The sequence below is a fragment of the Ipomoea nil genome, unplaced genomic scaffold (assembly GCF_001879475.1).
Source record: "Ipomoea nil cultivar Tokyo-kokei standard unplaced genomic scaffold, Asagao_1.1 scaffold2036, whole genome shotgun sequence".
In the NCBI taxonomy this organism is placed as follows: Eukaryota; Viridiplantae; Streptophyta; class Magnoliopsida; order Solanales; family Convolvulaceae; genus Ipomoea; species Ipomoea nil.
In genome coordinates, this window is record NW_017618464.1 from 4,987,899 (window position 1) to 5,002,163 (window position 14,265).

A 14,265-nucleotide genomic window follows, 5' to 3' on the forward strand; every position below is an offset into this window, starting at 1 on the left:
TTTCATTAAATAATATACATTATTACTTGAACTCTATTTTTTTGTTTCATTTTTCACACACTAATTTTTATTTTTATTTTTTGAAGGGACCACACACTAGTTAAATTATAATAATATTGAAATATTATTTTAATTATAATATATTTATTATATGGTTCTGAATTTTAATTTATTTTTCTATGTGAACCATAATCCACGGTATAACTGGAAGAGAATATGGCCTTGTTTGGTAAATCACATTTTGAATTAGTGGTTAGTGTTTCCACTTTGACGGTTTGACTTAGTAAAAAAGCTAAAAAAGCATGTTTGATTAATAGCTCGCAATCTTCAACTATTGTCCATTGGCGGTGAATGGGAGGATTGTTGTGCGTAAGCATGGCGGTAAAAGAGGAACATGAGGCTCCACTTTTATAGTGGAGCCTCATGCTCCATTTTATCACAACTTGACGATGTGGGACGCTCAGTTTTCAATTATTATTGTGTAAGACTATGGTCTATACAAGCTACGTGCAGCGGTGCACTGGATCGTATTTTGTATATTATAAAATAATGTATATTTAATATGTAAATAATATATTTTTAGTATATAAAAATATACTTTGTATTTAAAGAAAGTACATTATTTGAAATATTATAAGTACATTATTTTATATACTATACATTCAGTACACAAATAATGTACTTTTAGGGGGTGTTTGGTTCAAGTTATATAAGATAACTAAGATTATAATTGCTTGGGAATATAATAGTCTCATGTTTGGTTCAAGTTATGTAATTTTTTCTGGGGATGTCACATAACCTCCACATTAAGTTTTTAGCTTTTGGAAGGGAATATGAGATACTCTCCAATTTCTTAGGCAATCTCACATTTCCTCGCAAATTATGCTCTGAAAACGTGTTCACCATGCGCATGGTGAACACATGGGTAGATCAATAATTTCTATAATGTAGATTCATAATTTTATTTTATTTTTTGAAAACGTAGATTCATAATTTTGTTTTTCATTTGTCGTAATAGATATTATAAATCTACAGTGAAAAAACTATAAATATACAGTATAGAAATTATGAATCTACAGTATAGATGTTATGAATCTATAGTATAGAAATTATGAATCTACAGCTTAAAAATTATGAATCTATCCCGTTTACAACAAATGAATCTATGTTCACATATGTCTTTTGACATATTAATTACAAATAATAGACAGCTAATTTTTATCAAATATATACGTCTACAAACCACAAAACTAAATAAATGATCAAAACTATTAACAAAATTTGCTAATTTGTATCCACTAAATCAATTTCCTAAAGAAAGCCTATATTTGTGTAATAACATTTGCCAACTACTAGTGTGATGAAATTCGTATTTTCGGTTACTATTCTAAATGGATGGTTTTGAGTTTAAACCTCAGTGATACTACTTTTTAAAGAATCGTGCGTACTTTTTTTTTTTTTTAAAAATAGCTTAAAGAAAGTTTGTATTTGTGTAAAATTGTTGCACTGCTGGCTCTGCTGCTTTAATTTGATTTTTCTATCAATAAGTGTTGATGTAGTGTGACAGAAAGTAACAAAGGGTACCTGTCTTTAATCGTTTCACCAGCATCAAACACATCATTAGAAATTCCATACAAATTACACCTTTTTACAGCGGTTTAGTTATTGCTACCAAAAATAAGTAATAGTACATATATTCTTAATTTGTACTCTTTTCTTACGTAATGTATTTTTATTTATCCAAATAAAAAAATGATTCATAATTTTTATTATTTTTTTCTCCTTTATCAATAAAATCACATGTAAAAATTTTACTATATGAAAGTCCATACATCATTTAATTTCCCACCAAAAATATACATATGGGATCACTTGGCCAATACTTAGTTTTAATTTGTGATAAATTTTTCTACCTTATTTTATTTAGTACTTCATCAGTCTCATTTATTTTATGGACGTGTTTGGTGAAGAGCTTATCAGCTAATTTTTGACCATTTTTTATTGTTTGACTTTATTAAACAACTATAATGAGTACTTGATAAATAACTTTTTGGCATACCTTATTAATGCAAATAAACTTTAAAAAAAAAAAAAAAAAAAAAACATACTTGGAGTAGTTTTTTGGGATAAGTTGATTGCATGCATTTTCTTTTTTTAAAATATAATTTATCCTTAATAATTATTGGTTATTCTGGTATTTATGTTTATTCAAATTTTTTAAACTTACATTTTTAATTTAAATTATTTTTACTTAATAAAAAAACAATAGTTAAAATAATAAATAATTAACAACCACGATGAACATAACAACAACAACAACAACAACAACAACAATAATAATAATAATAATAATAATAATAATAATAATAATAATAGTAATAAACTCATTTTAAAATTTTTCAAAAAAAAAAACTCATTTTAAAATGTATACTTAAAACTATAAAAAAAAAATTAATGATAATTCAATAAATATGTTACTCATCGATAATAAATAGCTACTTTTTCAAACACTTTACTACAAACCGCTAATACTACTAGTTGATCAATACATCTAATAATCAGCTATCATCTATCCACTAACGCTTTCAACTGTCAACTACCAATTAATTGACAAATACCCATGTGTATAGTTCAGTTAACAAAGTTGGATCAAAGTCATTTTCAATTTTTTTTTAATATACAATTTATCATTAATAATATATAAATTTCATATATTTAGAACTACATGAAAAATTATTATTTAACTCAAAAAAATCAAATTTAAAAATTGTAAGAAAACAAGCGAAAAATAAAAAAAATAATTTGACTAATGAATAATAAATAGAATAAGTAAAATAAGACAAAAGAAATTTATTAGGCAAAAATTCAAATAGGCTATGGAACTATACATAAAACTATAATTTGGTAACCAACTTAAATATTAAAATTGGTCTGGACAATTTAACATTGTGTAATTAAACTAATGGGGCTGTTGTTGTTGTTGTTGTTGTTGTTGTACAATGACACTTTAGTCTTTATTTACTTATTCACTATCAATTCTCAACAATTCTATTCATGCATACCAAACAATGGTATTTGAATTTCTATCTTATATTCTTTTTCCACGGAATTACAATTCTTTCCCCTTCAAATTTCTTCTAACCAAATTCATAAAATGATAAAAGTGAGATGTACTCCCAATTGTAGGCTAATGTGACAATTAATATTAAAATATTAAATTTTAATCTATTTTAATAATTTATTTTTTTTATAAAAATAATAATAACCTGTCTCTTCATTTCCAGGCTAGAGATGATAAGACTTTCTTCGTATCCCGCATGGATACAAAGAGAGGGTACTATCTAGGTAGATATTTAGTGGAGTGTAGTTGCAATTTAATTGTAATGTTTTTCTTTGACATTAGAAATTACATTGTTTGGTTGGAGAATTACAATTTCCTCCTTTGTGGAATTGGAATTCATATCCCCTCTCACCCCCCCCCCCCCCCACCACCCAATAAGAATTGCAATTAAGCATGGGAAGGAAATGGAAAAAAAAAAAAAAAAAGACCTTTTTTTCATCACTCCTTTTTTTATTCCCAATCATTATATTTTTCCATATCAAACAATACAATTTGATTTCCTACATTAAAATTTCTCCCTCCCTAATTCCTTCCTCTTAAAAAATATCAAACAATACAATATGATTTTCTACCTTATTCTTTTCATATCAAATTAGAATTCATTTCCCCCTAGCTAATTCCTTTCTTCTATCCAAACACATGTTAATGGTCAAATAACGTTTTCTTGAATAGGACTGATGTTAGTAAAACAAGAGAAACATTGGCTAATATAATGCTGAAGAAGTATGAAGCTTGCGGGAATTGGGCAAGCAAAGGATGTGGGGCGTTGTCGTGAAAGTTGAGTCCAAGGTTGTCTAAAATCATGAAGAATGATTAGTATTTGACAACTCTTGTAATATGTCTTGATTTCATTTTAAAAAAATAAAGTGACAAAATGAAGTGACAATTGAAAACACATATGGACTATGAACAGAGATTATAATATAACCTTCGAAGTCTTAAAATTGTCCTCATCTTAAAAATGTTGTCAATTACAAGATGATGTGGACTATAAAGTGACGTTTTAAATTTGTTTTTGTTTAATTTTACATGCAAGTCATGTGACTAGCAACCTTTCTTAATTAGAAAACTTGAAAATTTACAAAAGGATGCTGCATGGGCGCATGGCAGCCTTTTGTGTACTTTTTTATTTTATTTTTATTAGATATTATTATTATTTTGTTATTATATTTATAATAATATAATAATGTAATATGAAAGTGAGACCAATTTTAAAAGTGATAGAATATTGCAAGGATGTAGTGAAAATAGTGGAGAAATCACAAAAATTTGATGATATGAAGTGTGATTCATTTTTGAAAGTGAGAGTACTGCAGGGATACGGATACGTAATAAAGAAAGCTAATATTAAGGTATATGTTATCATAGAAGACGTAGAAGATTCTCGGAGGAGCTAATAAGATTATTAATGATCCTATAAAAGTTACTGAACTATTTATGACAAATACTGTGATGTAACTGATAAAAATGATTACAGGTTGCAAGAAATGACAGTTACATTGGCAGTTCAAAGTAATTATGCTGGACCACAATGAGGTCAGCTACAAAAAGTAACCAGCTTGTTAGAAGAGATCAACGCAATCTCATAATACCGAAAGATCCGGATGACCCAGCTTGGAAAAATAGACAAATAGGCCCACAAATTTTATACAAAAAGTTAATTAGATCCCTAAACTTTTAAAAGTTACAATTAAGCAAATCAACATGTCATTTTAGTATATCAAACTTCAAAATTTGTAATATATGGTCATTATGATTCCAGTGAGCAAACATCACTGGAATCCTAATGACCTTATATTACAAGTCACTAATTGAATTTTAGACTTGTCGTACTAAAATGATATGTTGATGTATTTAATTGTAACTTTAAAAATGTATAGGTCTAGTTGATTTTTCGTATAAAGTTAGGGGATGTATTGAGTATTGACCCTTTTGGTTTAAGTGGATAGTATATTTAGAAACAGGATCAAATGGATAATAAACCTAAAATATAAGGACTAAATTGATATTATAGCCACACATCTTTCCGGAAACATAGGGGGGCCCGACAGAGCGGAGCAAATTAATTAAATTTAATAAATTAATGCCAACTAAAATAGAAAAAGGAAAGAAAATATCAATTGGCGTGGAATAACGGATAGTAAAGGAAGGCCAGCTTCCAATTTGTGACACGTCAGAAAATGACCGTTGTAGGAGCTTCCCTTTTCTTCTTCTGCTATAACATCAATCCAAACCCTCAAAAACCTCTCTTTTCTTCCTCAGAAGTTAGCCGTTAACACTCAGCTCCGCTCCGCCTATACACCACCGCGATCCGCCTCGTCTCTCGCTCGCCGGAGAGAGGCGTTATCGGATTCTCTTCGCGCAAGCATTTCATTCTCGAAGCTTAGCTAAAGTAGCAAAAACAGTTTTAAAAAAAACAAAAAAAAAACAAAAAAAAAACAAAAAAAAAACAGAGAGAAAATGGATTCAACACCGCCAAGGAGGAAGAGCGGGATTAATCTCCCGTCCACGATGAACGAGACTTCGCTTCGGCTCGATACCTTCTCCACGCCGAGGGGATCGTCGCTGCGGTCTAAAACGAATTTACCGTCTCCGATGTCGATGTCGCCGAGGACTCTCTCGAACCTGTCGTCGTCGCCGTCGTCGAAGTCGGCGAACTGCAGCGACAGGTTCATCCCTTGCAGATCGTCGTCGCGGCTGCACGCGTTCGGGCTGGTCGAGAAGGCGTCGCCGGGGAAGGAGGGAGGAGGAGGGAACGAGGCGTACATTAGGTTGTTGAGATCTGAGCTTTTTGGTGCTGACTTTGGCTCTTTTTCTTCTCCTGCAGGGAACACCGGATCGCCATTGAGTCCTAGCAGGAATATGCTCAGGTTCAAGACGGAGCATTCCGGCCCTAATTCTCCGTATTCACCTTCCATTTTGGGGATGGATAACGGCCTCTCTGGCGAGGTTTCAACTCCTCCTAAGCCTCCCAGGAAGGTCCCCAAAACTCCCCATAAGGTATGGATTTGATGTAGATAATCAATATTTTGCTAGAGATTCGTCGTTTAAGATCTTTTAAACTATATGACTTGCTCCAATGGTGATCCAGATCTACAAAGGAGCTCTGATACTCACTCTCCATTTATAATTGCAGGTTTTGGATGCACCAGCTCTTCAGGATGATTTCTACCTGAATCTAGTGGATTGGTCCTCTCAGAATGTTCTTGCTGTTGGGTTGGGAACCTGTGTTTATTTATGGACTGCATCAAATAGCAAAGTGAGTAAAATTATAAATTACAGTAACATTTTACAGTCATGTTTTGCTGCATCAAAGGGTTATGTGTTACTTAAGCTAAATGATTGATTAATACTTAATCTTGTATAACTCTGCTCTCAGGTGACAAAGTTGTGTGACTTGGGACCTAGTGACAGTGTCTGCTCAGTCCAGTGGACTCGCGAGGGTTCTTACATATCCATAGGGACAAGTCTCGGTCAAGTTCAGGTAGAAGAATCACCTGTTTTTTGTATAATTTGTTGTGTGCTTTAGATCAACTGTTTGTGTAATTCGTTGCACTCTTTAGATCATCACCTGTTTCTGTAATTTGTTGCCCGCTTTAGATCACCATGACCTGTATGTGTAATTTGTTGCGTGCTTCATATCAATAATGCTGGTTAACACTTGAACATCACAAATTGCTGGTCTGCCTTTCTTTCAGGTTTGGGATGGGACTCAGTGCAAGAAGGTTAGGACTTTCGGTGGGCATCAAACGAGAACTGGAGTTCTGGCATGGAGTTCTCGCATCTTGTCTTCTGGAAGTAGAGACCGGAACATCCTTCAGCATGATCTTCGTGTCCCTAATGACTTTGTAAGCAGGCTTGTCGGTCATAAATCTGAGGTAAATTTTAGAGCAATTCAATCAAACAGAGCATAATTGAAAACAGAAAGGAAAAGTTTTCCAGAACCTACCTGACTGACCTTCTTGAGGTAAAAATTTCAGGTTTGTGGGCTGAAATGGTCTCATGATGACCGAGAACTGGCATCTGGTGGCAATGACAATCAGGTATTATAACCATAAATAAGAAGGTTTCTGAGTGTCCGTTTTTGGTCCATCATTGACAATAAATGCTAATTCCTGGTGATATTTTCATCAGCTTTTGGTCTGGAATCTGCACTCCCAGCAGCCAACTTTGAGACTAACAGAGCACACTGCTGCTGTAAAAGCCATTACCTGGTCTCCTCACCAAAGTGGCCTTCTTGCATCAGGAGGGGGAACTGCAGACCGCTGCATTCGCTTCTGGAACACCAGTAATGGCAATCAATTGAATAGCGTGGATACTGGAAGCCAGGTTTGTGCATTGCATCACTATTTGGAACTACTAATTAATACACAATCAGCAAGAACAAACCACCCCCCCACCCCCCGCCGTAAATCAAACTCAAAACTGATTTGAATGCTGCTGTCCCTCTGTAGGTCTGCAATCTCGCCTGGAGCAAAAATGTAAATGAAATAGTTAGCACCCATGGATACTCCCAAAATCAAGTAATGGTGTGGAAGTATCCATCCATGTCCAAGGTGGCAACTCTAACTGGCCACAGCTTGCGGGTACTTTACCTTGCTATGTCGCCCGATGGTCAGGTACTTCAAAATGTCCATATGAATAACACAAAACACAATCACAATTACATATCCTCTGCAATTCTAACTTCACTATAACTTGTGCAGACAATAGTGACTGGAGCTGGAGATGAGACTCTCAGGTTTTGGAATGTCTTCCCTTCTGCAAAAACACCTGTGAGTTTCCATTTCTCATATATATTCCCCCATTATTCAGTAGCAAAGTATATTCACTAACCTGTCATTTTCTTGGTCCATTTTCAGGCACCGGTCAAAGACACAGGACTGTGGTCTCTAGGAAGAACACATATCAGATGACAGACAGACCGACCTTTCTCTGATTATATTTGTAAATTATAATACTTTCTCATGTTCTTCAGCTATGTCCAGATTGTGAAAGTGTATAGCTTGAAATGTTTTTTTATGTGGGTTTTCAAGAAGATGTCTATAACTCTCAATTATTTTTTTTAGATGTGGAGTGTACCCAATTTTCCTCGCAAGAACAAATTCAATCATAATAAAATATTTTTTTGATTCTTTTTAATGTTTTTTCAATTTTATCAGTTGTACCAAGAACATATACAAAGTATACACAGATATAGCATACAAATCATCATCTTCAACATCACCAGGTAGCAGAAGAAAATATGTGATCTAAGAACTGCAGATAGTACTTTTTATAACAACCAAGATTCAATACCTAAAGGCCAGATATAACCCATTCAGAGCTTTGATCTGATTCTGGATATATATGCTCTTGACAAAAGGTTCATATTTACATACAACTAAAATATCATTGGCAAAAGTCGCAAGTATTTACAGATGTAAACATGCAATGCAAATTCCTATACTTGCGACTGTTTAGGTTCTGTTTCTGGTGTGCGTATATTTGGGTGGATGGTTGGTTGTCTTTGTCGTTGATGCACTTCCAAATGACCAATCTATGCATCCACTTAGCCACCTGCCAAAGAAGTAAGAAAAATGTTAACGAACATTCAAATCGTACTAACCAAAAGTGCAAAATTTGTCTAGAATAAAGGGGACCGGGCTTTTGAGGACTACATTATTGTAACAAAATAACAATGACAAGCGAGAAATTTTACTCAACAAATACCTCAGCTTGCAAAAGAAGAGATGAGCTTAGTCGAGCTTGCATGCTTCTTGTTGATAGATAGAACGACGATCTTAAGCAAAATCAAGAAGCGGATCTCCAGGAGGAAAGTGCATAGACAATGCGTCCCTTCCATCCTTGAAGAAGCCATTCCCCGTCTTCATCAATTACAAAATCCTTGTTGTATACCTTGGCCCGGTCTCTGGACATCTTCATGATCTCCTTGTTCAAAGGAAGTGGAAGAAATCCCGCCCGCATGTTCCTAACGTGCCATTGCTTGTATGTCTCGGGCCTCTCGACCCTCTCCGCGGTTTCACACGCAATAACGTTCTTTGCTTCCTGCCCAAATATCGTCTTCTCAATCAGTATCCTCTCGTGGATATTGCGGGGAACATTAGTGTCGAGCATGTCAAACAAAGACGAGAAATGAAATAAAGCCTCTCGAAACCGCGTGATAAAGAAGGGGGAATTATAAGCACCGTTGACAATCCCCTGTATAAAAACGTGTGGATTCAACTCCCGGATGAGCTTCAAAACAATATCTCTCGGACTGTTCACAACCACGGTCTCGTCAAGGAGATTCCTAAGCCTAAATAGGCAGTTAACTACAAGAACCTCGCCCTTGTTTATCTTTATATCCTCGATTTTAATCGTTTCCCACTTCTTCGCTATAGCATTAAACTCAAATGGAACATTGAACCTCTCGGCATAATTAGCCAAGCGTTTCCCCGTTTCCTCAACCCTCTCGGCTGGTCGAAACCCCGGCTGTGGAAGATCGATTCCGGTTATACGAAGTTTCGGAGGTAGTCCACCACGTCTCGAGGAGGAAAGACGTTGTATGAAGCAAGGCCATTGAAAACCGTAAAGGATACCGAAATCAATAACATGCACCGATGTTGCACTTTGGGCTAGATTCATGATTGTCTTGTTCGAGAAGAAATTCGAGATCTTCCTGAATGGACAGATGGCAAGAAATAGCTGATACGCTTTTAGGATATCAGCAGCCGATGTAGGTTTGGTTATAAGCGCTTTATATATTTGGGTCCCGGAGCCAGCCATCCTTGCCTCGAGACCATCCGCAAAGTAATGAGCCAGCCTTTGCATACCGTCCCCCGTTTGGCTCGAATGTTGCCTCAGCTGCTTCAGAAACTCGCCCGCATTCCTACGATCATCGGCTACGACGGCTTCTGCACAAAGCGTCAAAAGCGTTCTCAAGTCCACCGTCTCTCTTTTACCTCTCGGTTTCTTTCTTCGGGATTTCTTCCCGTTGGATGCCTTCGAATCATCGTTTTTTCTCGATACGATCTGCAAGGCCTGACGAAGAGCCGATTCGTTCTTCCCTCCACTGCATAGCAACACCATGTCAAAGACTTCCGGTTTAAGAGTCGAGTCGGATGAAACTGCCGACTGCTTGTTACTTCTCCCCTCGTAATTCTTCTCCATATTAACTTCCACTTCATTTTTCTCCGCACTTCGCTTCTTCCCACTATAATCAACGGGCAACTCCTTGCTATTACAAAATTCGGGAATCCTTAACGTACTCACGGGAGAATCAACGTGGCCATCGTTTACGGTGCCCGAGCTGCTTGATGTGCTGTAGGACAACCGAGATATAGCCTCGTAATTGCCATCAACCAAGATTCCATTTTGATTGGAATTGGAAACTGTATAATGAGCAGCGGGCGGTGGATACTTCTCACCTATAGCCTCGTAAAACGATCTTTCGGTATCTTGGAGGGCAGTAGATTCTTGAAACATACACACCTTCTCTTCCATGTTTTCTTCCATGAGCATCTGGCCAATATAGTTAAGATCTCCATCGTTAAAATCAAAGTCCTCGTTTGATGGGGCTACAACGTTTAACTTGGGATCAGATTGGAGCGGTGGAAATGCAAACTGATTTCGATCCAACAAGTCCTCACAAACTCCGAGACTGTTGTTAATCAAATGCAGATCCATAACACTTGGACCATCATCATTTAAAACTCCCGTGAGCCCGTTTTGATTCACTGAAGTTTGGCTAATTCTCAGGTTTTCGATCAGAACGGGATCCAGAAAATCCGATACAGCCTGACCATTTAAATTTTCAGCGAGTTCGTTTCGATCCAAACAGGTTTGGCTAACATTCAGACTACCAACCAAAATTGGATCTGGAAAACTTTGCTCAACTCTCGAGTTTTCAATCAAAACTGGGTCTGAAAACTTCGATATGCTTTCACCATATAAATTTTCAATACATCGGTTTTGATCAATAACAGTAGGGTCCAGAAAATTTGGCAGGCCTTCATCACATAGGCTCGAGGTTATTCCATTCAAGTCTGCGAGGGTTTCACTAATGTTCAAGCAATTAAACAAATTTGGATCCAGGAAAACAGATTGGGTTTTACCCTTCAATTTATCCCCTGAAGCCTCACATATCACCCTCACATTTCTTTCCATGACCATCTATTCAATCCTCCAAGAATCAAGAACCCTAAATCTCACCAACATTTAAAAAACAATACTTTTCACTATCCCAGTTTCCCAATCCTGCAGTTATCATGAAGAGCAGAGATTTTACTGGAGTTCAAATTCTAGATATACCAAATTCAAGAAAATTCAAGAACCCAGTTCATATCCTGGAACATTTGACAATGGAAAAAAAATATAATCTTTAAGCATAAACACACACATTGATACAATCAAAATGGGAAAAACTGAGCATAATTAGAAATGCTCAAAATATAATAAGCTAAAGCAATATTCTCTAACAGCAAAAGGGAATTAAATAAAGCAGAAAGATGAAAACTTTATCCACAAAGAACACATGAAAATTGAAGGTACCTTACACAGAGCAGGCAGGAGAAACACTTGGTTTGAAACTATGGAAATGAAGCTAAGTATGTTTGTGTGGATAGCCAAGAGGAGAAGAGAAGAGAAGAGAAGAGATTCTCCAAAAGAGAGAGAGAGAGAGAGGAAATCCCAGCCGTTGAAAATACAGTGCTATATATAAAGGGCTATGATGGGAGGAAGTGGCATCGTTGTGGTTGCATGAAGACAAACACTAGTGGTGCTGTACCTTTCACTTATTGCACTCTCAATTCAATACCAAAAATGATAAACTTGATTGGGTTTGCATCAACAAAATCATGAATTCTGGATTTGGGCATTAGTTGCATTCAATTGAGTGCAATTATTATTTATTTCTTTTATTTTATTTTTTATACAATTCTGTATCCCCGTTATCGTGAAACTAATCCGTCAAGTCCACAAAATCTAACTTCTATAGTTCTAATTACCCACAAAAAGTAATATTTTCTCGCCTCCAGAGTTCCAACACTCTGATTCAGTGACTCGTTAGTTCAAAAGAGTTGATGCCTACGAGAAAAATTTGACTTTTACTTGACTCAAGTCATCTCAACGATATTTAATACTTACTCAAACCAAAACTCTCATCTTTTTACTTTATAATTATATTAATATAGTTGGCTTACCTTGTGCCATAAAAATACTATATTCATATTAAATTGGTAAGCACTACAAATTTCTTTGTGATTGTAGTCTAGTTTGGAAAAAACAATTGTCGACAGCGATATATGATCAGTACATTGTACGTAAGTTATACTCCTTTTAACTAATAAACAAAATAATTTAATTATTTTTGTCTTTCAATCTTTAATATCATAGATGTATAAAATAAAATAAAATAAAAAATTTCCCCGGAGAAATGAGTGCCATGAAATGATGTGGTCCATTCGTTATTTAAAGATTGAAAACAAAATGGCGGCTAAAAAGTGTCCACCAACACTAAACTTTTTGGTTTTTTATACCAAAGACTATAAACTTTTTGGTTTTTTTATTTTAAAGGAAGTGTCCATTCAGCTCTTAAAATTGAAATGTTGATGTGTATTCAACTTTAGAATATTAAAATAAGCTTATCCAAAAAAAGAAAAAAAAATACAGTGTTTTTGTTTTAAAGCAACCAAAACGAAGATAGATTATTGAAACAAAGTCAAGTAAGACAGAGTCTCATATAACCTGTTAGCCTGAAAATAGACCATAAAAATTAAAGTGTGAGCTATCATATTAGCATGTCTAGGAATTAAACAAAAAGAACAAGTAAGAAAAGGAGATATAATCTCTCTACAATCATTAGTAGCAATGCCAACATACATAAGATCAGAGCACAACCTCAACAGCCGTTAAGTTATGAAGAGCGGAGCAGTCAGTAGTTCAACATAAGTTACTCTGCGATCTCTGAGTCAAGATAATACTTCTTTACAAGCAAGGGTTTCCGCCATGAGAGGGCTCAAACAAGCTGGTAAGACACCATTTATGGTAGCAACAAAGACACCCACTAGCGCAAATCAATATCTATGTTAATTTTATTAGTTACAAGTTAATAAGTTTTAGAAAGAAAAAAAAAAATAGATTTGTATATAGTTTCCTGGATATATAGAACAAATTGCACTTTTGGTCCTGTGACTATTAGGGTGTTGATAATTTGAGTACGTGACTTTCAAAACTCTCACTTTAGTCCTTTAACTATGCAATTGTTAGCAGATTTGGTCTTGCCGGTCAAATTGCCGGCCAATTTTGGCCGGAAAAACGTAATGCGGTTAGAATTTTTGTTTGATGAGGGTAAAACAGTCATTGCAAGGGAAAATAAAAGGGGAGAAAATTCCTCCGGTCTCTGGTCGTAGCAGTGTTTCCATTACTGATGATTTCTCTGGTCGTAGCAATGTTTCCATTGATACTAACAGATGGTTAGATGGTATCTAAATATAACTTGGCAGTGTATTTTGCACGTTCAACTTCATCCCAGGCTGCTCTGCGAGTTTCAAGTGGGGTGTGCTTCTTATTTGCAGCTGTGTGGCTGTCATTAATGGTGGTTTCGTCGGAATTAGCTCGGTCGAACCGTGTTGGAAGTGCGGCGGAAACACCTCTGCCAATATCACCTTTGTTTTCTCCGGGAATATGGCCGTCGTTTTCTAGAGCCTGCACTACTCCGTTTTGGCACCTCACCGGAGTCAAAGATCCTGGAAGAAATGGGGCCCCTAGCGGCCGGAGTGGTAGCTCTAATAGGAGTGGCGGTTCTGGAGGGCTACTAGCTCGCAATGGGAGTCATTTTGGCGGAATTAACAAGCCCGCTTCCGTTCGCCGGTTTATTGATCCTCCAAATCAAATCAACGCATTCGTTCTTCGTTTCAACGTCACCGGCGAGGACACCGTGCCCGACCGATGCCTTGTCCTCCTCGTGCTTGGGCGCCGGATGAATTTTCCTCCCTTTTATTTTTCATTGCAATGACTGTTTTACCCTCATAAAAAAAAATTCGAACCAAATTACGTTTTTCCGGCTAAAATTGGCTTACAATTTGGCCAGCAGGACCAAATCTGCTAACAATTGCATAGTTAAAGGACTAAATTGAGAATTTTGAAAGTCACGTACTCAAATT

At 35.8% G+C, this 14,265-nt stretch overlaps 2 protein-coding genes across 7 annotated transcripts; one reads left to right on the top strand and one right to left on the bottom strand.

The window, feature by feature from the left end:
• Window positions 1-5,279: 5,279 nt before the first annotated feature.
• Window positions 5,280-8,256, top strand: LOC109147956 (protein FIZZY-RELATED 3). Of its 3 annotated transcripts, none has more exons than XM_019295639.1 (10): window positions 5,280-5,538; window positions 5,569-6,121; window positions 6,258-6,380; window positions 6,501-6,605; window positions 6,820-6,999; window positions 7,102-7,164; window positions 7,256-7,450; window positions 7,576-7,740; window positions 7,828-7,896; window positions 7,984-8,256. In XM_019295639.1, exons 2-10 carry the CDS (start codon window positions 5,582-5,584, stop codon window positions 8,035-8,037), a joined length of 1,494 nt encoding a protein of 497 aa, XP_019151184.1. In that variant the 5' UTR covers window positions 5,280-5,538; window positions 5,569-5,581; the 3' UTR covers window positions 8,038-8,256. The 3 variants fall into 3 exon arrangements, with proteins under 3 accessions (XP_019151184.1, XP_019151185.1, XP_019151183.1); XM_019295640.1 differs by having other exon boundaries at window positions 5,280-5,530; window positions 5,561-6,121; XM_019295638.1 differs by having other exon boundaries at window positions 5,281-6,121.
• Window positions 8,257-8,352: 96 nt separating this feature from the next.
• On the bottom strand, window positions 8,353-11,863 carry LOC109147955 (scarecrow-like protein 9). 4 transcript variants are annotated; one of them, XM_019295637.1, is made up of 3 exons: window positions 11,654-11,863; window positions 8,831-11,448; window positions 8,353-8,680 (listed from the first exon to the last, which is right to left on the bottom strand). In XM_019295637.1, exon 2 carries the CDS (start codon window positions 11,273-11,275, stop codon window positions 8,915-8,917), a length of 2,361 nt encoding a protein of 786 aa, XP_019151182.1. In that variant the 5' UTR covers window positions 11,276-11,448; window positions 11,654-11,863; the 3' UTR covers window positions 8,353-8,680; window positions 8,831-8,914. The 4 variants fall into 4 exon arrangements, with proteins under 4 accessions (XP_019151182.1, XP_019151180.1, XP_019151181.1 ...); XM_019295635.1 differs by having other exon boundaries at window positions 8,834-11,359; window positions 11,654-11,858; XM_019295636.1 differs by having other exon boundaries at window positions 8,834-11,389; window positions 11,654-11,858.
• Window positions 11,864-14,265: the final 2,402 nt, after the last annotated feature.

Coding starts and splice junctions, on each gene's coding strand:
- LOC109147955 (XM_019295637.1), bottom strand. CDS start 11,275: ATGGTCATGGAAAGAAATGTGAGGGTGATATGTGAGGCTTCAGGGGAT.
- LOC109147956 (XM_019295639.1), top strand. CDS start 5,582: ATGGATTCAACACCGCCAAGGAGGAAGAGCGGGATTAATCTCCCGTCC. Junction 7,165..7,255: donor CTGGTGGCAATGACAATCAG/GTATTATAACCA, acceptor TATTTTCATCAG/CTTTTGGTCTGGAATCTGCA. Junction 7,741..7,827: donor CTATGTCGCCCGATGGTCAG/GTACTTCAAAAT, acceptor TAACTTGTGCAG/ACAATAGTGACTGGAGCTGG.